General features: G+C 39.7%; 1 protein-coding gene across 1 annotated transcript; it reads right to left on the reverse strand.

The window, feature by feature from the left end:
• Nucleotides 1–512: 512 nt before the first annotated feature.
• Nucleotides 513–20515, reverse strand: LOC110968583 (beta-1,3-galactosyltransferase 1-like). Its single transcript, XM_022218490.2, has 4 exons — nt 20035–20515; nt 15289–15469; nt 8296–8547; nt 513–1456 (listed from the first exon to the last, which is right to left on the reverse strand). Exons 1-4 carry the CDS (start codon nt 20058–20060, stop codon nt 857–859), a joined length of 1059 nt encoding a protein of 352 aa, XP_022074182.2. The 5' UTR covers nt 20061–20515; the 3' UTR covers nt 513–856.
• Between the last annotated feature and the right edge of the window lie 5755 nt (nt 20516–26270).

Below are 26270 nucleotides of genomic sequence, written 5' to 3' on the forward strand. Positions count from 1 at the left end.
AGCAACCAAGTAATGTTACTGTATCTGAGATAAAAGCCACATGCAACTGCTGGTTACTTTTTTACTAACTTTTAGACACTTTCCATTGTTCTGTAATTAACACAACCTCACTGTATTTAAGAGTGCAAAAGATAATCTGTGTGCAGTGCAAATGTTTTTATTGGCATTTTATTTTAAAAAAAATCACAAAACAGTTCATTTCACATTACATGGTGACAGTTTCTTATTCAAAATACTGACATTGTCCTTGCTTACATCATATTTAATTATGCTTTTATTTGTCTTTGTGTGGACAAATAAATGTGCCACTGTATGAATTGCAAACTTTTTAGCTCAATATTTTTGTTATGCCTAGTCTGACATAATGTACCAAGAATTTCTTCAAGCTGGTAGAAGTACTTTAGAAGTGAAATATTGAGATCTCTTTGTGTGCAGGCAGCTTCAGTCTTTCACACTGAAACAACCGATGGAGGTGCTAACTTGTGATTTTGGACAACTCTTGTTTGGTAAGCATTGCTTTCTTTGTCATGCGTTGTAAGCTGCAGCACTACAAAAACTGTTCTGACAAATGTTCTCCGTTCTAAAATGTTTACATTACTAAGTACATTCAAAATTGCTTGTGCAATTATTTCAAATGACAAAAGTATAAACACATTCTCCAAACCACAAAATGTATTCCTGTCTAAATCTTTCAGTATCAAAGTCCCAGATCGCCACCAACAGATAAAAAATATCATCCAGGCAATGACGTACAATGTTAATGGGGTGTAGCTTAGACGACACAGTTACAAAGTGTACCACATGCGGTACACTTGCAAACACTTCTGCCTGTACATTGTTTGCAAGGCAGAAGTGTTCAACAGCCGCTATGTTCTTCAGTCTGATATATTTCCCATACATTCGAAAGCTGCTTAGAATTTTGCAGTATTGTTGTAATGACAGATGTCCAGTAGCAGCCGCTTTTCAAATAAGGCTCTGTAGTCCTAAACAATCCACCGTGAGGAGGATCTGTCAGTGTGAGTCCTGCATGTCTCATACACAGTCCCACATACACGTCCTCAATGTACACGGCTTTAACATGTGGAGATGCCTCCAGTATCTTCTTGGGTAAATCCAGAGAGAACACATAGCCCATTCCCAGAGCATACGGTGGATACGTTGACTCGGGGAAGGCAGAATAAGGTAGGAACCACTTTGAGGTATGATCTCGAAGAACAGGAGCACCTCTGGCCATCATCCCTGTCATGTAGAGATGTTTGGGGGCTTTCAGAAGCATGTCGATGAGGTTTTGGACGTTGAGGAACATGTCCGAGTCGATCTTCATGGCATAAGAGGTGTTGGAACAATGAGTGCTGAGCCATTCGAACATAACCATAGTTTTAATGGTGAGATTATTGTAGCTGTCCAAGAAGTCACTCTGGAGAATGTCATGATGAGTCTGGCTTTCCTGCAATACCTTAAGAAAGACAGGAGACTGAGTTTAAAGTCCTGATTGACAGGTTTTACTTATATACCCTGCAGATAAAAACAAATTTTAGCATTTATTTAGAGTTGCATTTAAAGGTGGCATGACTGACCTTTAAACTCTGGTGTTATGCTCAGATCTTCACCAACCTCTCCGTGAAATATCTGCTTCATTAGTGCTAAAACCTACACTGTCCTTGCTATCTTGTCATCATTTTGTCACCAGTTTTGTCTGTTTCCTGCTCAGTGTTGAGTAGTTTGTTTGCTGTGGCTTTTAAAAGTTTCCTTTTTGAGCAGCTGCTGGAAACAGTAGTAGGCAGCAATGATAGTGAACCAAAGCTGTGCATGACAAAATCATACCGAAACTACAAAGACAACAACATATTTTGTGCCTTTCAAGCCAGTGTAAAAGCCAGTTGAACAATTTCTTCTTTGCCTTCATAATGCAGCATGCATATCAACCAGTTTAGCCAGCTCTGAATCTATAGAGCCTCATAGTAGGAATCTATTGAAGACAGGAACAGATGGGCTCCAATGCCAACCTTCTTGACAGAGATGACAGATAGTTTTAGGGAGAAGTTAAAGGAGCCATCTCTGTTAAAGTGGAATAGCCATCTCTAAACAGAAGTGAGGATCTACATTACCACTTATCAGGTACTTATAAGACAGTCCTGAGCCCTTTCCTAGGCAGTTTTACAACCATCCATGCCCCGAGTACTGTGAGTCTTAAACGGGCCGTGAGCCATGCGACTGGAGGGTGAGAATAAATTCCTGGGACTCCCCACCAGTCAGTTTATACTGAGGAAACCTCATGTATGAGAAGGGAATTGTCTTACAGAGCCAAAACAAGATGTCCAATTTCTTCTACTGAAGCACTCCAGATTCAATAGTGCACTTTGTTTGACTGCAGCTATAACTTGACATTTCTATCCTTCTTCTGCTCCAGGGCAGTGAAGAGACCTTTGGAGGGGCAGGTGCTCAAAGTTAAAAGGGGGCACATGGAGCACAAACTTGAAACACCATACAAAAACATACCTTACAATATAACTGGTTGAATTGTAACAACCCATATTCATGAAAAATGTAACGTGGAAGCAGTGGCACAATGGTTCAGTCTCTGGACTACTGATTAGGAGGTCAGTGATTCAAAACCCCAGTATAGCAACCTTTAGCCATGCTGAAAATTATTATGAAGTTGAATTTAGATCACCATTAGACACTGGGCTGTTGAACTGTGGCTACCCTTCCTGGAGTCCTTGCTTTTAAATTTCATACCTTTTCAAGACATATACTGTATAGACATGGATTTGCTCCATGGTGCTGATTCATAATCTGCCCTTTATTATTTGTAGTCTAATAATAAAGTAAAAAAACAAACACACTACATTTAAATGATACAGAAATCATGTATTTAAATGTGTTTGTACTTTTATTCAGTTTGACTGTCCACTTTGTGCAAGACAGCAAAGGTATAAAAGGTATATATTTCATATTTATGCATATTATATTTAATTTGTGTATATATACAAACGTTATAAACAAGTACTGATATCTTTAAATGAGAGGTTGACAAAGTCACAATTCAAATTCTTCTAATTATTATTGTTGTTGCATTTATACTGTAGTAGTTTATTATGTGAAAATGCATGTACACAGTTTTAGTGAAATAACATAACCTATGCCTCATTGCCTCCAGAAACAGGAAACACACTCCAGCTCACTGACAGTAAAATAATACATTTCTCTAATGCACTTTGTCCATGTCAAAATAAACCTACAAAAACAAAAAGAAGCCTGGCATACTTTATCCTCTCAGCACGCTGTGTGGTTAACTAGCGGCTATATCTGATGAGAGGTGTGTGTAGAGTCAGACACACACACACAGGATGCTCATTTCACTTCGTCAGTCATCTTGCAAAAGTACACCGTGCACAAATGAGCCCGGCTGCAGAACCTCCTCACCGGACCGTCAGTTGTTGAAGTCCGAGACTAGTGGCGCTAGCGCTGAGCTACAGGGCACATCTGGACAGAGCACTGAGGGATGTCTGCGTAGATGATGTGACCGACCAAGAGTAGATCTGAATTTTTATTTATTTTTTTAATTTTTGTTTAATTTACAGTGGGTACAGTGGCAATGACTCTCTGTCATTGCAGCCATTTGCCAAAATCAAAAAAGTTCATTTTATTTCTCATTAATGTACACTCAGCACCCCATCTTGACAGAAAAAAACAGAAATGTAGAAATTTTTGCAAATTTATTAAAAAAGAAAAACTGACATATCACATGGTCAGAAGTATTCAGACTCTTTGCAGCGACATTCATATTTAGCTCACATGCTGTCCATTTCTTCTGATCCTCCTCCAGATGGTTCTGCTTCTTTATTGGAGTCCAGCTGTGTTTAATTAAACTGATTGGACTTGATTAGGAAAGGCACACACCTGTCTATATAAGACCTTACAGCTCACAGTGCATGTCAGAGCAAATGAGAATCATCACTTTGAGGTTTTTTAATTTATATATGTTTATTATATAAATATGCTTTTTTTATTCATTCCACAAAAATGTAAAAAAGAAATTATAAAATACAAAGAACAACTATTTACAACTCAATTTACAACTATTCAAATATTCAGCTTTTTCCTTTTAAACAAATTTAAAGTGAAACAACACAAAACACTGCAAACTATTTTGTTTTCCACATCCCACTCTTTTGCCACTTTGAGCAGCTCTTCTGCTAAGTTCTCAGCAGTGTGTCTGTCACTGAACTCAAAACAATCCAGAAGACAGGACACCATTTTAAATTTTTCAATAAAGTGACACGTAACTGACAAGAAGGATGTATTGGTTTGGGATGTCCAGCTGTCAGTTATTAGACAGACTGCTGTGGCTTTTTTAACCCTCTCTTGCGGTAATGTATGTTCTCTGTCATACAGGCCTGGGATGATTTTTGGGAAAGTGTTTTCCTGCTTGGAATTGCATACATTGGATTTAGTGCATGAACAAACTTCCAGAATCCTTTATCTTCCACAACTGAAAATGGTTGAAAATCAAGGGCAATCATTTCTGCCAGTTCTTCATCGATTGAGTTCTGTCTTGCTGTGGTCACAGACTTCTGCAAAAACTGTGTCATAGAGCTCTGGGTGGGAGGTTTAGGTGGTTGTGGTGACATAGTACATGATGCTGTAGATACTGCAGCAGAAGCAGCAGCAGCAACAGTTGCAGTACAGACTGGCACCTTCATTAATACCACATTCAACCCATTGCACTGATGGGTGGACAGTTCTCAGATGCCTGTGGAGGTTGTTTGTGGAGCCGGCTCTGTAGGATAGTCTTTTCTTGCAGACTCTACACTCTGCCTTTGTATTATCAATCAAATTGAAATGGTTCCAGATTTTACTCATTTTCCTGGTGTCAATCATTTTCTTTACCTTTCTATCGATGTCTCGTCTTGTTGCCCCTGGCTCTCTTTCTCTCTCTCCCCCCTGCTCTGTTCGTGTTCTACCGCTGCTGCGTCTGTGAGTTTAACTGCCGCCCCCCCCTCTGCTCAGCGCAAACACACATTGACCAATCACGTCCGGCTTGAAGAGAAAGAAAAAGTGAGAGAGAGAAAAACAACAACACGGCTCCCAACCATAGACTGTCTATATAGTGGCCGTAGCATCTGGCTCCAGAATTGAAGTCCACCCGGAAGTGTCAAAAACTTGCAAAATCACGCCGTCCGCTAGGGTTGGCTCCAAAAAGCTTTTTCTCCATAGACCCCACATCATTTTTGGAAAAAATAAAATTTGATAGACTGATGTTCTACAGCTCAGGATTTTTTTCCCGTTAGTTTTCATGGTCAAAATGAGAGATCAGGTGGCCGATCTTAAAATAAATCAGTTCTGAATTTTAAATAAATCGTTAAAGTTGGCGGAGCCAGGGGGCGTGGCTATACTTGATAGACAGCAACAGAAGCTTCTGCGGTAAAACGTGGGCGGGATAAGAGAGTCCTCAGCCAATCCTGCCCCTAGTTGCTCTCCGGTCCAGCCTGTTTGATGACACTTTTTACGTCACTGGCTCCAAAAAATCCAAAACGGCGACCAGGAAGTAGCAAAATCCGGGCTTCATTTTCTCGGCGTTGAAACCAACGGGTGACGTCACGGTTAGTTTACGCCTGCTCCCAACATGGCTCCCAATAAGGAGCTGGCTCCCGTCAGTCACTTGAAAGATCCGGCTCTAAGAGCCGTTTTGTTCGCAAACGACACATCACTACTTCAGCCACGGCGAGAAAAGGCTGCCATTCTGGCTTGTTGATTTCAGCTGCGAATATACCGGACTTATGTGTCAATGCTTTCTAATATTTAGCATTACTTTTTTTTTTGGCGCGGACCAGTGAGGCGGCAATGTCGGCAAAATTGCAATGAGGCGGTGGCCTATACCAGCGAGGCGGCCCGCCTCGTCGGTCATATAGGAGGGGAAACACTGTAATATTATTAATAATAGTATAGTAATAATAGTAATATTATTCTAAAAGTGCAGTGACTGCCGTCTTGTTTCCCTCACAGCTTGTGCCTGACAGAGGACAGTGTCCAAGTGGAACACCAGTGCTGTCGTGGAGGATCAGTGTTGCCAACCACCACAAAACCGGCTTTCTTCCCCCACAGGCCCCATTCTATCATTTCTGTCAATAAATATTGTTTTATATGCCCTTCACACTGTCCAAGCACTTTCTTGGTTTTAAACAGCTAGTTGCTCTTCAGAGCTTGCTTTAAATCAAAACACGTTTTAAATTACTCACTTCACTTTTGCTAGCTGGGGTCTATATAGACATGTTATGCAGTTTTATTATTAGAATTAGGATAATTGAAACACAGATATGGGTTAATTGAAACACACAGACACAACGTTGCACAGTAACATACACACAGTTTGACCATGAATATTGTTAATAAATTGAGACATTTATATCAAAAGATATTCCTTCGGTTTTTATTTTAATAATGGTGGACATTCTTGTCTAGTGTCAAACGTGTGCAAAACAACTACCATTGTTTTTTCCAACAGTCACTGTAGAAAACACTGTCACCTGTACTTGCTTTCATTGGCCAAACAGGAGTCACCTGAGGCGATAGAAGCCTCAGCCCTGCACTGCTCTGCCTCTTGTCTGCCACAGCATGCTGCCTGCTGACTTCCTGCTGCTTTGTACTTGAGATGCATTTTTGAGTGAGTTAAGGTGGACTCTTCACTAACTGTATGTGTTTTGATGTGTTTGATAACACCTATTTTTGTTAATTATTGTTTCCATTTATTACATGTGTCCTTTGCACCATCATCATCTATGAGACAATCAGATTCAAAGCAGAAGAAATAAATGGTTAAATGGCTCTCTGTGGTCCTCGCATCTTGACAGATGTGCCAATGTAGAGGCTAATCTCTAACCCCAGCCACCTTCAGTCTTTTACAGTCACCTTGAAGGCTAGAGAATATAAATTATAACTTCAGTCATTGTTATACAATTATCAGCCATCAGTTACACCCCATTCCATTGTGAATTGGGTCAGCTGGAAGAAAGCATTCCCATTAGGATATATATATTTTTTTAATTAAAGGATACAGTTGATCAATCACAAGATGGAGCTCACTGCAGGACCACAACTCCTGCATCAGCTCCACCCACCTGTTACAATTCCACCTCTGGAGGGACTGGGCAGTGAGGCACAAATCATTTAAAGGCCACATTGTTGAAAGTCATCTGAGTCTACACAACTAAAGTCTGCACAACTAAAAAATAAATAAATGAATTATGGAATAATAATAAACATCAGAAGAACTGCAGGCTAGTGGCTCGGGTCTGTGAAGCCTGAGAACCTAATTCAAATAATAATAATAATAATAATAATAATAATAATAATAATAATAATAGTAAAAACAGGGTAAGTTTATCCCCGTGTTTTGGAACAATAGCGCCATCAGCTGGATGAAAATGGAACACCGAACAACTACACGACGCGCTCATGTTACGTGGAGGGCTGCGCACGGTGCAGATCAACTTTCTATTGTGTACAATCACAAATTGCGACCGCGCGCGTGTGTGAGCGCGTAACAGTATTTGTCAAACAGTGACAGACAGGCGTGCATGTGCTGCTTCATATGCACGCAGCTTCTTGTTACACGTGACAGAGTTCGTGCACGTCATTTCTGCGTATGTGTGAGCGCGTGACCGAAATGTTCTATTATCTTCATGTGAGCATTAATACGTGTGTTTGTAAAAAACGCATGAATGTTACGCGTGGCCGCTCCGCGTCGTGTGATTGCCGGCGTGCAGCAATGATCACACGTGAATGTGCGCATTTAACGGGAGGCCATTATAAGTCAATGGGGAAACTGCATTATGTGTCAGGCGCGGTTTGCTGCACAGGCGTCAAAGCACGCGCGGTGACACGTTCAGTTGACAGCTGCGCACACTTTTAGAATCGATTCTGACGCCATACACACACACACACACACACACACACACACACACACACACACACACACACACACACACACCCTTAGAATTAAAAAAATGAAATAAAATTAAATAAAATTTAAAAAACAACTTTCACAAAAGGGCACTTTGGGCATCAAGGGGCAAGTGCTTCAGCCCCCTCTGTCCCCTCCTTTGCATGTGTCTGCTCTGCTCTATCTTGTCAACTTTGTGTAACATACGCTGTACCTAAATCACTATTTATTCTGCAAGAAGAACAGAAATGTTCTTGGAGTTCACACCAACAAACCCTCTTTTTCCTCTCTTCTCTGATGGTCAAAGGGGTAAAAAAGGACACATGAACTTCAACAATGAATCCACTCACTTGTTCCTGTAGGTCTTCTAACCCATCTTCTTCTTTGGACAGTCCCAGCAAGAAGTAGTGGCTGACCTCCTGGCCCAGCACCGTAGTTTCTTTGCCCCATGTGTTGCGGATTATGTCACGAGCCTCCCTGTTGTGGGGTGTGACTGGGACCATAAGAACCAGAAACGGGCTTTCTTTGAGACATCTGATTGGTTCATCCACTATGAATTCGTACTGGTGTGGGTAAGCCACAAAGTATTGCAGTGGAGGACCCTGTAAAGGCAGATAAGGTTGTTTTTTGAGAAGTCAGTAGCTTCACATTAAACACCAAGACATGCTGTAAATCTTTAAGGATGCGTTCAGACAAAAGCAAAGTGAGTGTTTTGTGCTCCTTTTGTCTACTGGGCTGTATTAACTAGACATACGAGTGTGTGTCTGAGTATGTCTCAGAACTCTAAAGTGGTCATATTTACATGCTGTGTGTTGTGCTTCTTTACTAAGATTAAAGAGAAAAGTTGTCCCCAAGCAGAACACAAATGGAAACTTTCTGCTCACCTTAAGGAGGCTTCAGGGCCTCATGAAAAGGCTTCACCTCCAATTTAAAAAAAAACATTGAAATCACTCCAGACACCTCTTCGGCGATGTTAGCTACACTACAAACCCTCCCCCCTCCCCTGCGTTATATTTAGTTCTGTTCCTTCTTTTTGCTTTCTGTGTTTATTCCAGATAAGCAGAAGTTATTATCACAGGTCTGGACTCTACTAATGAGACTTCCTTTTCTAGCAAGCGTTGTATCCTCCTGCAGACAACAAATTTAATCTTGATCATGCATGGAAGTAGCAAATTAAATGTGATGTTCTTACTCTCGTTAGAGTATATTTCAAAACCTTTATGTTTGTTTATTTACCTACCCCTATGAGCCTGAGACTATTTACAGGGTAATTTGACTATCCTAATGTTAAAGCTTTTATCTTCTAAGGAATATATCATACAGACATGCTTTTTGTTTTGTTTGTCTTTTTCAGAACAGCCTGTCCAGATCTTTCACCATTTGATATGAAAATACTTGCAGATTTTTTACGTGAGCTTTCATATTGAGAAAAGACTACATTGCATTACAAATTGCTTGGTTTTGACAAGTATGCCAACATTTAAAAACATGACAGGAGGGATATTTTTCCATAAATGTGTAGAGCAGATCGTCTGGAATCTGGAAATGTTAGAATCAGGATGATGGGATATGCATGACTTAGAAAATTGGGAAAAAAGATGTTCAAACAAATGTCTCTATTATCATACAAACAACTTTGGAATGAGCAACTAGTATTATAACTCTACTAACTCTAAGGGTTAAGCATGTCTGGTTTGGGATATTTTACTTTCCTACCATTTAAACTGCCCCAGTTAAAACATACAACATTTAAAAAGCCAGTCATGCCAGAAAATGACATGATGTCAAAGACACCAAGTCATACTCATTCAAATGCCGAGCACTGACAGTCAAGATTAACAAAGCTGACACACAGCAAGACCGAAATGCGGATGAATTCGGTTGAGGCTTAATGTGAAATTGAAAATCTTAGCCACATTCAAGGGACCAATTCACTCACAAGTAAAAGAAACACGTCCTTGTCATGCGGTGTTGGCTTTGTTTTGCAGAAAACATGGAGCTAGCAGCAGGTAAGTTAATTAGCTGTAGTCACTGAATTTCACATTTATTCATGATAATAGTCAGGAGCTTGGTTCACAGATTATTAGTGGCAAACAGGTCATTTTTAGTGTTTGTGTAAACCTGGTGGTCTAGTAAGTGTTAGATTGTTTGCTTACTGTGTAGGAGTATAAGTCATATGAAGGAACATTTAAATACCACTGAATCTTAGCTCGGTTTATATTGACTTTTTCCAGCTTAAAGGAACAAAAGTAATCATTATCAGAAGACACGTCAGCTTGGTTACCAGCTGAGGTGGCATTATGACGCTGCTCATTATTTTTTTTAATCTGTAATGTTCTATCAGATTAAATGGAAACTACATGTGCACACTCATCATGTACCAAGGCTTGACGTTACTAATAGTTAAATAATATGAAACAGGGTGAGATCAGTGAAAAAAAAATTCTCAAAGTACGTTTCAATAACACCATTTTTACTTCTGTTTGAGGACATTTTTACACAAGTACAAGCAAACTTTCCCCCATAGAACCAGTACTTTGACTTGTATAAAATCACCCTTTACACATCTGATTTTAATACCCGGATGAAGTCTGCTGTTTAGTATAGCTTCTTTTCCATGGTTGAAATATTTCTAAAATTAGATCCTTTGCATCTACAAAGAACTTTGACACCACCACCCATGGATTACTGTCACTCACTGAATCCCTGTTTTAACCAGTACACCAATCCAAGCTTTACCTGGTCAAAAAACTGCACTCATGCTACTCAATGAATCCAATCAAAGGATCCACATAACACCAATGTTTCGCTGTTTAACTATTGAGACTGAAAACAAGTGTGATGCCAAAAACTGGTCTGTGAATGCACACTCTGCTTGGTAAAGCTTTGGAATATACACTGCCTGTCCAGAAAAAAAGGTGCACATTAATATTTTGTTGGACCGTCTTTAGGTCTGAGAACGACTCACATTCTCTGTGGTATCATTTCGATAAACATCTGCAATGTCACAGCATTTATTTCTGTCCAGAATTGCATTCATTCACTGCAAAGATCATATATTAATGATGGGAGAGTTGGGACCAATGCGCAAAGTCTTCTCAAGAACATCCCAAAGATTCTCAGTGGAGCTGAGGTCTGGACTCTGTGAAGGACAATCCATGTGTGGAAATGACATCTCATGCTCCCTGATCCACTCATTCACAATGCGAGCCTCATGAATCCTGCCATTGTCATCTTGGAATATGCCTGTGCCATCAAGGAAGAAAAACTCCACTGATAGAAAGACCTGGTCATTCAGTATATTCTGTTTCTGAATCTGACCAACCCCAGATCATAACCCTAACCCCTACAGGCTTGTATGGTGAGCACTAGGCATGATAAATGCATCACTTAACCGCGTCTCCTCTTACCATGATGCCCATCACTTTGGAACAGAGTAAGTCAGACCACGGTTCAATCTTTATATTTCCGAGCAAACTGAAGTCTTTTTTCTGATTAGCCTCACTGATGAGCGGCTTTCTTGGAGCTATAGCTGTTAAGTCCTAATCCTTTGAGTTCCCTTTGCATAGTACATGTGGAAATGTTCTTACTTTCACTATTAACCTTAGCCGTGATTTCTACCGTCGATTTCACCAAATGTTTAAGTGATCTTCAATCATGATCATCCAAAAGTTTGTTCAGATCACATTTCATCCTCAAAGATGATGGTTCTCCACTATCCTTCAGGTTTTAATAATGTGTTGGACGGTTCTTAGCCTGATTTTAGTAGTTTCAGAAATGTCCTTAGTTATTTTCTTTGCTTGATGCAGGTCAATAATTTGACCCTTCTGAGACAGATGAACATCCTTTCCATGACCACAGGATACATCTTCCAACATGGTTGTTTAAGAAATGAGAAGCATATAGGGTTCAATAAGTTGTTGCAGCTGAAATGTATTCATCACTGCAGTAATTATCCAATGCAAGACTCTTACCTATTTGCTCAGTTAAATCCAGGTTGCAACTTTTTTTGGACAGGCAGTGTATTATTCAACACGGTCTCACGGGGATTCGTGAAACTGTGACGTAAGTTTTTGTTTCGGTTTCGTGCGTACCAACACGATGTCGTCATGTTTTTCGTGCAGCTCACCACGAACGAAACCGGCTGTGGTAATCACATCTGAAAGTGGTTTATACCGGCGGACTCATGACGATCTACGCTGTCCATCGGCGTTTGCGGCCGCCGCCGCTACTGCGGCCGCCGGACATTCTTTAAATTCCTATGCAAATTCGTCGGATTCATGACGATCTAAGCTGTCCATCGGCGTTTGCGGCCGCCGCCGCGGCCGCCGGACGTCCGGCCGCAGTGGCGGCCGCAAACGTCGATGGACAGCTTAGATTCGGCGGATTCATGACGATCCGGATACCCATGACGAAACCGGCTGTGGTAATCACATCTGAAAGTGGTTTATACCGGCGGATTCATGACGATCTAAGCTGTCCATCGGCGTTTGCGGCTGCCGCCGCGGCCGCCGGACGTCCAGCCGCAGTGGCGGCCGCAAACGTCGATGGACAGCTTAGATTCGGCGGATTCATGACGATCTAAGCTGTCCATCGGCGCTTGCGGCCGCCACCGCGGCCGGATGTCCGGTGGCCGCAGCGGCGGCCGCAAACGCCGATGGACAGCTTAGATCGTCATGAATCCGCCGGTATAAACCACTTTCAGATGTGATTACCACAGCCGGTTTCGTTCGTGGTGAGCTGCACGAAAAACATGACGACATCGTGTTGGTGCGCACGAAACCGAAACAAAAACTTACGTCACAGTTTCACGAATCCCCGTGAGACTGGGTTGTATTATTTGATGGGCTATTATAAACCCTAAAAATTAAATCAAGTCATTTTAATGCTACATTAGCCACAATGTAAAGGATGCAATAACATTTTGGAAAATTGCATTATATGAGTTGAATTTGTCCTTTAAAGCTGTTTCAGAAGGTAAAAAACAACTGGATGGTTGTAATCTAGCTCACAGAACCATGGGCGTAACCACCATCTCAGAAGTGAGGGGGACAAATTTTTCAGAGCGATTTATCATTCTCTTACATTTAATTGCACCGTCCTTAGCGGCTAAAGAACCACACAATCCCTAACAGCCACAGTACAATACCGGGGGACCAACTAGGCTAGTTCTTTAAACTATAAAGTATAAAACTTTAAACTATAAAATCTAAAGTTTTAGTGGCCAAACTCTCGTTGAGTTGACAACAATGTCCCTTGAACATCTACTGGACGAGTAGCCAAAGGGGCCAAACACTGAACATGAAATAATCAGTACTGCCTGGTTTCTCCCTGCAATAGATATCTTATTTTCAGGAAGTTATAATCTCTCCTTACCTGTAAAGACCCTACATCCTTGTCCCTGCTGCTGGCCTCTGATCCATCTCCTCCCTGACTCTGCTCTTTCTGTTATGGCAATAAACATATCCAAAAAAATGTGGTAAGAAAAATTCTGAAATGGCATTAGGAAGAGTAAGAATTGCAGTAGAATTTAACCTCAAAATCACTTTAACCCATAGATACATATTTGTTTCTCAGCCACTTACATATATTTTTTTCACCTCTGCAGACCCTGCATGGTCAACATTACTGCTGGCCTCCGCCTCTGGTCCATCTCCTGCCTGACTCTGCTCTTTGTTATGGAAATAATCATTAAAAAATCTGAAAATCAAAATTCTGAGATAGAATTTGAAAGAGAAACAGTAAAAATAGTTGTAAATTTAACCACTTTTATACCATAGATAGCCTATTCTTTTTTCTCCTCCCTGACTCTCCTCTTTTGGGACCAAAAGACTTAAATACATGGAGAGCAATTGTGAGCACATCACGGAGGCAACAACATTTAAATTATTGTTAACTAGCTTAACATATTGATATATTGCCACGTTTTACCTTGTCATCATTTAGCTAACAAGTCTAACATTGTTTGCAGCCAACAAGGTCACACAACTTACACGGTTTGTTTGGAAAAAACTGTGTAAAGTTTTTTGCTTCTTGCTGGCTCTGGCTGGTTTGCTAGACATTACTCCAGACGCACGTTCAGCACTGCTCAGCACAGCAGCACGTCTCCTGTGGAACACCTGCGTTAGCATGCGCTCATGGTGCATTCAAAGACGGCTCGGGAAAACACGTTACTGGATGCTAATAACGGGTTTAGCTGTTGTAACGGCTGAAAAAAGTGCGGGGGACAGAGGGGACAGATGTGGAAAGTGCGGGGGACATGTCCCACGCGTACCCCGCGTCCGTTACGCCCATGCACAGAACAAATTCAATAAGGCAGAGGTGTAAATGTAATTGTGAAAGACATAATTTCTTTGTGACTATTTGACTCAGATGAAAGCAAAAGTTGACATAAATCTAGCAGGCCTCAATCCGTTTTTGGCACTTTTTAAAAAAAAAAAAAAATTCAAAACATGTCCAGTTCATGTCAACTGACAACTGCTTTGTATCTGGTCAGTGCGACCCTGCATCAAATTATTTCTCGCCAAGGCAGAGATATGTTTTCAGTGCCATTTGTTACATAATTAATCAAACTTGGTGGAGAGGTGGAGCATGGCCAAATAAACTATGACATAGATCTGAACTTTGTAGTTACTTTAATAAGAAACAGCAGCAGTAAAACTGTGTTTTTACACTATGATGGTTGAATATTGGAATTATTCTGTGGTACTGAAATGTCGGTGAGGATCTGAACAAAGCACAGAATAATTGTGGTCCTGTGTTATGTTTAAAAGTATGTTTGGTGTCCATTTTATCAATTATCATTGTGTAGTATTTATTATCTTTTACTTCTCTCTTTATGAAGTACTGTACCTTGTTTTTGGAAGGTGCAATGCAAATAAAGTTCCTTGTATTCTAATTATTTGTGCCTTTCTATCAACTTTGTATTCAAAGTCCTGCTGTGTCTGAAATTTGCTTTGCATTCTGCGTGAACACACTGTCTGAGAAAATCTCCCACACTGGCATTTAGCAAGAGGCAGCTCGCTGGCTGTATGTGCAATTAGCTGAATGCAAGTCTTACTTGATTTCCTGAATTTCAAACAGTTGCATTTTGACACTGAATGACTTCTTAAAAAGAAACATCAAAATGCATTTCTTCTCTAAAGAACATTTTGATGGTTACAGCAGCAGGAAGAAGGAAAACAGAGAACATTAGTGATGTTTTACTGATGACTCATCTAAAGAGCCTCAGATCAGCCCAGGGATAAGCTGCAGACACAATACGTGCACAGATTTTTTTAATGCATTCGTCATTACAGTTGCTTTTGCTTCAAGATGACACTGGGGCCAGAAAATTTACTCACACTGCCAGCTGAATGAGTCACATTGTTGTAAGATTGTCCCGACCATGAGCCTGTCCAAAGGTTCAAAGGCCATGATACTTGGAGGCTTGAATTGTAGAAGATGAACAGTGAAGTTGTCATCACGAGGATCAGTGCTAAAAAACACAGCCATCGTCTCACTCTTGTCCATGGAGTCTTTTCACTGCCAACAGAAAAGTGAAAGTGGGCATCTTTAAAGGCCGCTTAATGGCATGCCAGAAGCACTTAACTGCTGCTGATGTATGGTGGTTTGGAATCAGGAGGCACTTTGTCCTCTTCCTCTCACAGAAATGGAGGCTCTCCTCATTAACTATAATTGACTGTATGCGGTTGTGCTAATTTCTCACCAAAACCTGACAAATGAAACATGTTTCCAAATACTCTGTGTGCTTTCCAAATACAAAATACACCCATCAAACAAATACGCAACATATTTCAATTACATCATGCTTCAAAAACAAACACAGCAAGTCTTAGAAGAACAAAACAACTGTCATGTGACCTTAGACATAATCATTCCACCGTGCACTGTGGAGAGAAATTTATCACAAATGTTTTGGTACATTAATTTTCCTCTAATTCTCCTGTGTTGAGATCAGCAATGCTTCACAGTATGTCCTGCTTTTCTTCAGAATTGGGAATCAGTGCAAACAACACTCGAGATAATGTCATCTTCTAATTCAGAGTTAAGCTTGTGGGCAATTAACCTGGTCATCGATTTTTAGAATACGTGGATTTAGTGTTGTAGTCTTATTTTGAGCTCCACAACAGCATGAGCCAATTTAAATGTGAGTTCAGTCCTTCTAACAGCCAGCAGGTGCGACTCCCCTGGCTGCAAAGAGAAGTTTAATTTTACGGAAGTCTATGAGAAAACCTCTCTCTTGATTTGTGGCAGGATACATTCTGCTAATAACTCCATGAACTGAATCACTAGTCAATCCCTCCAGGATTTCGCAGGCGTTTTTCGTGATTGTTGCAGCCGAGAATGCCTCAATTTGCGGCAGCTTCTCTAAAAAATTGCGATAAAAGTTGCGATGTTTTAAGCTTATTTGTTGTGATGAAATTGCGGGAGACAGTGACAATTGCTAAAAAGCTGCAATTTTTCCAGCTTGTAGAACATGTTTCAACACTGTAGTTGTTAACATTTATTCCGAAATTAATTATTTAACGTTCCAAACCATTTCCACAAGCGGGCACACCACCACTATGCATGTGTACATACCGAATCGCGTGGCCTAAATATGTAGCGTGCGACAGGAATTGATGGGACTCAGAAACACCTCCACAATTTAATCAGTTGTTCCTTGTGTCATTTCCGATACGTCCACAGTGGTAGATTTGTTGTAGGATCACGATCGTCACCAGGCCACTGAGGTAGCGTTCACTTGTTGCCGCTTAACAAATCTGTGGATCCAAACTTTAAGCCGTATCACTGCCGAAGTCTAATCACTTGGTCTTTGTGTCATTTCTGACCAACCCTGAAAATTTCATTCAAATCCCTGAGTCGGTTTTTGAGTGATGTTGGTAACAGAGGAATGATTCACGACCACTGATCGTCACATAACTCCGCCGTGTTCTTTGGTGGAATAATTAATCTAATTTACCTTCATTCTTTCAGTGCTCTAACGCATTTGGATGCAATAGTTTCCATCATGGTGATTTGTCTGGTCTGTTGTCTGATCATTTCAGCCGTTCTAATATGTTTCGTGTTTTTTTTTTTAAGTGTATCAATCGACGATTTTTTTTTTGTATTCCACCACAATATTGCACGGGTGTAAAACAGTTTAGCTTCACTTTGGTGAAGAACATCAGTGAATTAATTGTTTATCACGGTCTTCAGCAGTAATTTTTGTTGGTAGATGAGACATTAGTATCGCACATGTCTGCATCTTCAAACCATAAACAAGGAAGTGAATTCGGTGACGTACGCCCATTATGTTTGCGCTGGGAGCTGCTATAATTGGTGGAACTCACAGGAGGTGGGCCAAAATTGCGGGAAAGTTGCGGTGATTGGACAAAATTGCAAGGCCGCACAAAGTTCGCGGAGATTGGTTGATTTCACTTAAATTCGCGCGATCGCAACACCGTGAATTCAAATCTGCTACTTGCATGTTGCACCTGGTTTCTAAAAACCAAAACGGTGACGTGCAAATGCACAGCAGTACACCGCAAACCACTGGGAAAGTTGCTGCATAGATCTTTAATATATTGTCTATGGTTCTACCTTAATCTCAACATCTGCATGACTGTTATTAGAACTCATGAGGTTGAAGAGAGATGTTAGAGATTTCTAAGACAGTGTAAATCTTGAAATTTTTCTCTTGTCACTGATGATAAATTATTGAAAGTCTGTAATTCATGCATGTCTGGAGGCATCATCAACTGATATACTTCGCCTGAACATTTCTGATGTTTTAGGCAAAGCATTTCAGACAAATCTCTTCGAATTATAAAATGAGACTTTCAAGTGTTAACCATTAAATGATTTTTCAATCCACTCATTCATGTCCAAGATCCATCCACATTATCTACAGTCATGAAAAAATGAATAGATCACGCTTGTTTTCTTCAATTTCTTGTTCATTTTAATGCCTGGTACAACTAAAGGTATATTTGTTTGGACAAATATAATGATAACAACAAAAATAGCTCATAAGAGTTTAATTTAAGGGATGATATCTAGCCATTTTCCAGGGTTTTCATGATAATAACCAAAATCACTTAAGTTTTTACATCAATAGCTATGGCATTGTACTGCCAAAAACAGCTTTTAGATTCCATGTTTTCTTTTCTGTCTATTTTAGTCACATGATTTATAACCATTGTTTCTGATGACTGCAGCCGTGCGGCCTTCTGACATTGTTCTGCTGTCACAGAGCTAATTAGGGTCCGAGCACCGAATGGTGTGAAGACCCTATTGAAACCCATGGGTTTCTCCTTCTTCATTGTCTTTTTTTTTTTTTTTGCTGTTTTTTGAAGTGCAAATTTGGAGGCCAAAAACTATTTAAAAAGATCTTCACCATTCTTGAGCCTCTCCTCGACTCTGTGGACGGTCATCCGGCTGATGTTCAGCTGCTTGGCTCTGTCAGACTTGTTGTGGGCAGCATGAAGGAGAGCAGATATCTCAACTGTTTTCACTTCCATCTTGATACAACTTCACCGGAGAACAAATTTGTATTAATGACACCTGCCTGTAAGGTAGAACTTTCAGTTTGTTTAATTGAATTTTTCACTCCGACATGTAAACGTCTCTAAAGATCATGAAACCGTGTAACAGAACTTTTGCAAAGCCTGGTACTGAGGACAGTTGTGTGAAAAATCCCAGCTGTCTTCATTACTAAAAGAGATAGTGTTAAAAGTCACGTCTCAGAAACCAAATTACAGTCAGACTTCTTGTGAAACCCTGTCTGCTCTCAGCATTTAGTTCCAGTGGCAAAGATATTCAAACCCAGTCATAATCAAAACATTTTTTTTCCTCAGTGTGACCATACAATAATTTACCATACTAGTATATTTTAAAATTTCTACATAGTTCCCTGTCTTAATTTATTAATCTAGTCAGTAGCAGGCTGTGAGCAGTGACTTGCTAAATTTTCTGTGAAAAATGTGTGAAAATAAGTTGCATTCCTTTCCTTTGTTCTAGTTCATTTTGAAATAATGTTGGTAAATTTGCCATTTTCCTGTCACATGGCTCTTTTGTCAGGTCTGTCTGGTTTGTGGTGAGACAGAGATCCGCAAAGAACATCACTGTGCTGTGAGAAACCTGGTGAGAAACTGAATGAGGTTTTCATAGTCTGCAGTGAGCAGACTAAAATGGAAATAATCTGTCTGTGTCTCTTAGTTATTGATTAAAACTTTTACCAATACTGTGAGTAACACTGATCTAACAGGTGCTAAAAATTGACTGTGCAACACGTAAAACATTAACTCACATACAGAGGAAGAAATGGGATGTGGAAATATGTACTAGAATAAAAACATGTCACTTTATAGAACTTTTGTGTCAGTAATATATTTAAACACAAGCAATACAGACAGCAAAAAATGAAGATGAATGGCAACACATTATCATAAATTCCTTTACAGTTGTTGTGGCACCTTTTCAAGAAGACATATTAGTAAAGAAGAGTTTGGAGGAGGCATGTGTGAGCATGTTATCAGCTTTCATGTTTTACAGTTTATATGAGGTAGCTGCACTTATTATCAAAAACCACATTTTGGTCACATGATAAAAAATATGTGCTTGTTTAACAGATATGTATTACACAAACTTTTCAGTCAATGTGTCACTAGTGTCTGAATGCCAAATGCAAATTGCGCAATATGAACTGGTGGGAAAATAGATCAGTTTACTTTTTTTTTTAGTTTTTAAAAAATGTGATTATGTAAAAACTGAGTGTAATAATACAAACAAAAATTGTATCAGTAGAAAAAAACGCTTATTTTTACTTTATGAACTTAAAGATTGTATTTTATGTAAACTAATATAATTAGTAGCTGGTAGAACTGATATTAATATGCTTTACTCTGTTGTGGAAACCAAGTAAAAATGCTTTAAAAAATTTAAAAAAGGCTTAAACATACATCAAACCATAACGTCAGCTTTACTGTCTCTACCCATTTCCTAATCATAGAATCTGTTTTCAAAGCTTTCACATTTATAAACAACTGTGAGGTTTCAGCCTCGCATGTCAGTATATTTCAAATAAAAGAAACATCTACACTTACCCTTTGCAAACAGAGTTCTCCGGCATTTTCAAAAGGCAAAGGAAAGCTTTGAAGCTGACTGTCTTCTGTTCCAACAGACAGACAGCGAGTGACAAGGACGATGTTTCTGCATGTCTGACTGTTCCACTTCTTTGTGGTTTGTATGACTGAGACAATCATAGCGGGCTTCCTCATGAGCAAGCATGGACAGATACTCCTCCAGAGAAATAAGATCTGATGATGTGCTGATAGACTGTAAACAATCTGAATGTGGATGCTGCTGTGGTATATGCCTCACAGGATTTGCAGATAATGCTGATTGCGTTTTCAGTAGAACAATCGATAGGAAGACTTAACGTGCAGTCTGACTACATTCCAGCCTTTGTTGGCACACGCTCGGTGGAAAACAAGTTGCTCTCTGTATCTCCTGTTTAAACTTTTTCTCTCTTATGTACTGTAGCTCATTTTCTGTGTTCAAAGACAACACAAACTCAAAAATACTAGGTATTCTTTGGTATTCAATAAAAAAAAACCCTCAAATAATGCTGTTGAAATACATGCCATAGAAAACTGGTTAAAACACCACACAACTTGAGCTGTGTAAAGAGGCATAGTAATTTCCTCACTAATTATTGTAGTGCCTTTAATTTCGACAGTACATCTGAGAACAAAAAATGAAACTATTACAGAGGTTGCAAAAACTGCATTTCCTCCAGCAACCACTTGATGCTGGCTGCAAATCCCCAGAGACACCAACATATTTAAATGTTTAAATGTGCAACTTCACAGCAGAAATAAATTTGTTTACACACCGGTGCAAAAACAGTTATGGTCTCACAAGTTTTTATGTAACTCACTGGTATAAGCTGTTTTAAAGTTTAAAGTCTCAACTTTAAGCCTTAATCTCACCTTTAAGACTTCTCTTTGGGACACTTGTGGGTGACCTCATTTAAGGTTTGATGGTGGTCACATATAGTCGGTGCAGCTCACCAGTCTTTCCTCTGTGACTGAAATGCAACACTTCTTGCAAATGCTTCTCAGTAAAAGCCTTTCAGTGTTGATAAGAGATCTATGTGCAGATCTCAACCAGAGTAATTCTTTTAATATGGAACAGAGCAGAGGCAGTGTTGAGTGCCTAAGCAGCAAGCATTAGCAGACTAATGGAGAAAATGAAAAAATGAGGTTTCTGTCATTGTCTCGTGAAAAATAAACTGAAATCAACACATTCTTCCAGCCATGTTGTGTAAATGTGCAAGTACATATTCTAGTATGAAGACATGTAGTTAATTAAAACTAAACTCTTGTAAATGGAATAAATACACTACTGTGCAAAAGTGTGGGGTCACTTAGAAATGTCCTTATTTCCAAAAGAAAGGCAGTTTTTTTTTCAATGAAGATAACATTAAATTAATCAGAAATACAGTCTAGACATTGTTAATGTGGTAAATGACTATTCTAGCTGGAAACGGCTGATTTTTAATGGAATATCTCCATAGGGGTACAGAGGAACATTTCCAGCAACCACCACTCCTGTGTTCTAATGCTACATTGTGTTAGCTAATGGTGTTGAAAGGCTCACTGATGATTAGAAAACTCTTGTGCAGTTATGTTAGCACATGAATAAAAGTGTGAGTTTTCATGGAAAACATGAAATTGCCTGGGTGACCTTAAACTTTTGAACCGTAGTGTATGTGCTTCTCAGGTATTTGTTTAATGCAGGTTCTGTACCTTTTGTAGCAGGATGAGTCTTGCTTAAGGCCAGTTTTGTGTCCTCTCAGGTAGTGCTGGGCTGTGGGCCAATTGGGACACGCCCACCCACTATGAAAGCTGAGAGGGGCCCCTGTACTCTCTCTCTCTCCTGCTGAGGCGACTGGAGCAGGACGAGGCCTGCCTAAGCCCCGTTTTGTGTCCTCTCAGGTAGTGCTGGGCTGTGGGCCAATCGGGACATGCCCACCCCCTATAAAAGGGTGGGCGTGTCCTGTACAGGGCCCCCTGTACTCTCTCTCTCTCCTGCTGAGGCTGAAGACACACTCCTTCCGGTTGCTCACCCTGCTCTGTCACCGGCGTTTAAAACATTCGGCGTGTTACTTTGATTGGTGTTGTGTAGCTGCATATGTTCGATCCTCCAGAAAAACACGGGCAAAAATCCTTGACTATGCGAGCTAAAATCCTTGATTATGTGGGCTAAAATCCTTGATTATGCGAATAAATATGTGGAGTTTTTATGCCATTTTATGCGGGGAAATTGCGGAAAGTTGCAAAGTATGCGAATAGTTGTGAAAAATACAAAAATATGCGCGATTCACCTGCCGTCTGGCCGTGGAGTGATGTGTCCTCTAATCAGACACTGGGAGTGCTGCGGGGTTACTGGACTGACAGCCTGTGCTTTGGGAGGGGGAGAAGCTCACAGCAGCACCTGCTGCTTGTTGAGGACAATAACTGCAGAATGATCCCAGTTTTCCTGTCAGTGTCTCCAAAACTGCAGAAAAAGTCACTAGATTTGTGGCTAGTCGCTTTTTTTCCCCCATCGGTTTATTTATTTAACTTTTTGCAAAAAATACAAACAATACAAACATGAGCTTCAAAATGAAATGGAAGCATATTCACTAGTAAATAGCATGTTTAACAGCCCATAGAGAAAAAGTGAAAAATAGCAAATAAAACAAGGACATTAACATTTCACAAGACACAAAGATAATGGTAAATAAACAACAAAATACAGCAAACATATTAATTCAGGCGCAGCAACTTGTAGATGAAATTATGCTAGGTCCACTGGAAGGAAAATTAAGTACTTATTCAAGATTGTCTGGGAAGGCCAGCTTCCCAACTTATTCAAAAAGGGATTCCAAATCTTGGAGAACTTTTCTTTTGAGCCCTTTGACAAGTGTCTAATTTTCTCCAATCTGGCAAAGTAAAGGACATCTCTGACCCAGTGGCAGTGATCCGGTGGTGTTATAGATTTCCATTTTAGGAGGATTAAGCGTCTAGCTAATAAGCTACCAAAAGCTACAAAGGACCTCTCCGTAGAGGACAATAATGTGATATTAGAAGTTGCACCAAAATGTGCCATAAGAGAATTTGGGGCAATATCTTTGCCTATGACCTGAGAGAAAGTGTCAACAATTTTTGACCAATAAGACAACAAGGCCGGACATGTCCAGAACATATGAATCTAAGATGCATCAGCCTGGCGACACCGGTCACAAATTGACTCTACATTTTGATACATCCTTGAAAGCCTAACCTTTGTTAAGTGTGAACGATGCAAAATTTTGCACTGTATCAGGCCATGTTTGGCGTATACTGAGGAACTGTGCACTTTATCCAAAATGTCTTTCAACAAATCATCACTAAACACCATTCCCAAATTTTCTTCCCAAAGTCACTTAATTGAAGTCAAGGAGGCCATTCGGAGAGAATATGGATCTGAGAGTATATATATGAGATCATGCCTTTTAACGTGGGGACTGGTTTAATAAAAGCATCTAAAGATGAGTCAGGGGGCAAAGCAGGAAATGAGGGAAACTTTTCTGCTACAGAACTGCGTATCTGCAAATATCTAAAGAAATGTGATTTAGGGATAGAGAATTTCTGAGACAGCTGTAGAAAAGATGCAAATGTATTTTTAATATAGAGGTCTTTAAATGTCTGTATTCCTTTTGTAGACCAAACCTTAAACACCTGATCCATTAATGAAGGAGCAAATACATGATTGGGTGATATAGGAGCCAGTATTGAGTATGTCTGTAGAACAAAGCTGCATTGAAATTGGTTCCAGATTTTTAAACATGTTTTTACCATCACATTTTTAGTATAAGCTTTGACAGGAAGTTTAGCGGGTGAATGAATCAGAGCAGTAAGAGATACAGCTCCACAAGTAGCACTTTCCATCTTTAACCACACAGGGGATGATGATTGTGACTGTGAATTTAACCAAAGTTGTATTATTTTGAATGAGGCAGCCCAATAGTAAAAACGGAAATTGGGTAAACCCATCCCTCCTAATTTCTTTGGTCTTTGCAAAAACTGTTTTCGCAATCTAGGTGTTTATTTGTTCCGAATAAAATCTAAAATAATGGAGTTTAGTTTTTGAAAAAAACGATTGTGTGAGAAAAACTGGAAGGCGATGAAAAAAATACAAAAATCTAGGGAGAATGTTCATTTTAACACTATTTACACGAGCGGCCAGTGATAGTGTCAGTATGGACCAACGATCAAGATCTTTTTGAATTTGAGTCATGAGGGGAGTAAAATTTGGACTAACAAGATCCTTATGTTTCTTAGTTACCTGCACCCCAAGATATTTAAAGTGATGACTGGTTATTTTAAATGGCAATGTGTGCCGCGGATAATCGCAAGCGGCCTTATTAAGAGGAAGTAATTCACTTTTACTAAAATTAAGTTTATAACCTGATATAAACCCAAAAGAATTAAGAAGAGAAAGAGCAGCGGGAATTGATGTTGAAAAATCTGAAATGTACAGAAGAAGGTCATCAGCATACAGCGATACTTTTTGTTCTTGACCGCAGCTAATAATCCCTTTGATACGAGGATCTCTACGGAGAGCAATCAAAAGAGGTTCAATGGCTAAAGTGAATAACAGAGGGTTAAGTGGGCAACCTTGTCGTGTTGAGCGATGTAGGGGAAAGTATGCTGACTGATTGTTATTTGTTCTAACCGAAGCCAGAGGGGTGGAATATAAGAGTTTGACCCAGGAAATAAAATTTGTCCCAAAACCGAATTGTTGTAATGTGTAAAACAAAAAACCCCACTCTACCCGATCAAAGGCCTTTTCTGCGTCCATAGATATGACTGCTTGTGGTAATGTTGATGATGGGAGATTGTAAATAGTGTTGAACAGGCGTCTCAAGTTAAAGAATGAATATTTATTTTTAATAAACCCTGTTTGATCTGGAGAAATTATATAAGGCAAAACAGTTTTGAAACGGATAGCAAGCATTTTTGATAACAATTTAAAGTCTACGTGTAACAAACTAATTGGCCTATAAGAGGAACAGTTAGGAACAGCTTTATCCTTCTTCAAAATTAGAGAAATCGTCGCCTGATTAAGTGTAGGAGGTAGTTTAGAAAGTGCAAATGATTCACTGAACATGTCTATAAGAACAGGGAATAATTTATCCTGAAAATGTCTATAAAATTCGACTGGGAAGCCGTCTGGACCTGGGCATTTACCAGCAGGCATTTGCTTTATGGCTCCTGACAATTCTGTGATACTTATTGGTTTTTCTAGCTCTTCTAATTTGTCTGGAGTGACCTGGGGAATTTCCAGTGAAGAAAAAAAAGGTCATAGTCTGTCCTACCTGCATTGGTTTCTGAGGAGTACAATGATTCATAGTAATTTTTAAATTCCTTATTAATCTTTACTGGGTCTATTGAAATGCCTGTTGATGTACAAAGTTTAGGTATTCGATGTGAAGAAATGGTTTGATGCAACCGGTGGGCCAAGAGCCTTTCTGTTTTGTCACCCTGTTCAAAATACGTACTGTCTGTCTTCTGTAATAGTTTAACAGCATGGTCTGCAGTTAAGATGTTAAATTCAGATTGTATTATAAGGCGCTCTTTATATATATCGGAACTTGGAGAGATTGCGTAGGCAGCATCCAGTTGGGCAATACGTTTTGTAAGAGTGGCTATCTTATCTTTCTTTTCCTTCCTCTCATGACTCACATAAGAAATGACCTGTCCCCTGATATACACTTTTAAAGTTTCCCATAAGACAGATGCAGATATTTCAGGGGTCTTATTAATGCTCAAAAACAGATCAATTTGCTCTGAAATGATATTTTTTAAATTATCATCTGACAATAAGCATGTATTAAAACGCCAAGGAGAACGTGACTGAGTATTGCTGCTAAACTGAATACTAACTGTAACAGTTGAATGGTCAGAGATGACGATAGGTTCATATGTGCATGAGGTAGGAAAAACATTTGGGAGAAACCTATCATCTAATAAGAAATAATCGATCCGTGTAAATGTGTGATGCACGGAAGAGAAAAACGAGTTGATTTTGCTAGTAGGATTAAAAAACTGCCATTGAAAAATCATCCATAAAGGCCTTAATGATTTTCGTTGACTTTGAAATTGTTGCAGCTTTGGTAGAAGAACGGTCTAAGTGTGGACTCATCCAACAATTTAAATCTCCTCCCATGACAAGTAAATGAGATGACATGTCTGGAATATTGGAAAAAAGCTGTCTGAAAAATCCTACATCATCCCAATTCGGGGCATAC

Source organism: Acanthochromis polyacanthus, chromosome 10 (genome assembly GCF_021347895.1).
Source record: "Acanthochromis polyacanthus isolate Apoly-LR-REF ecotype Palm Island chromosome 10, KAUST_Apoly_ChrSc, whole genome shotgun sequence".
Taxonomy (NCBI): domain Eukaryota; kingdom Metazoa; phylum Chordata; class Actinopteri; family Pomacentridae; genus Acanthochromis; species Acanthochromis polyacanthus.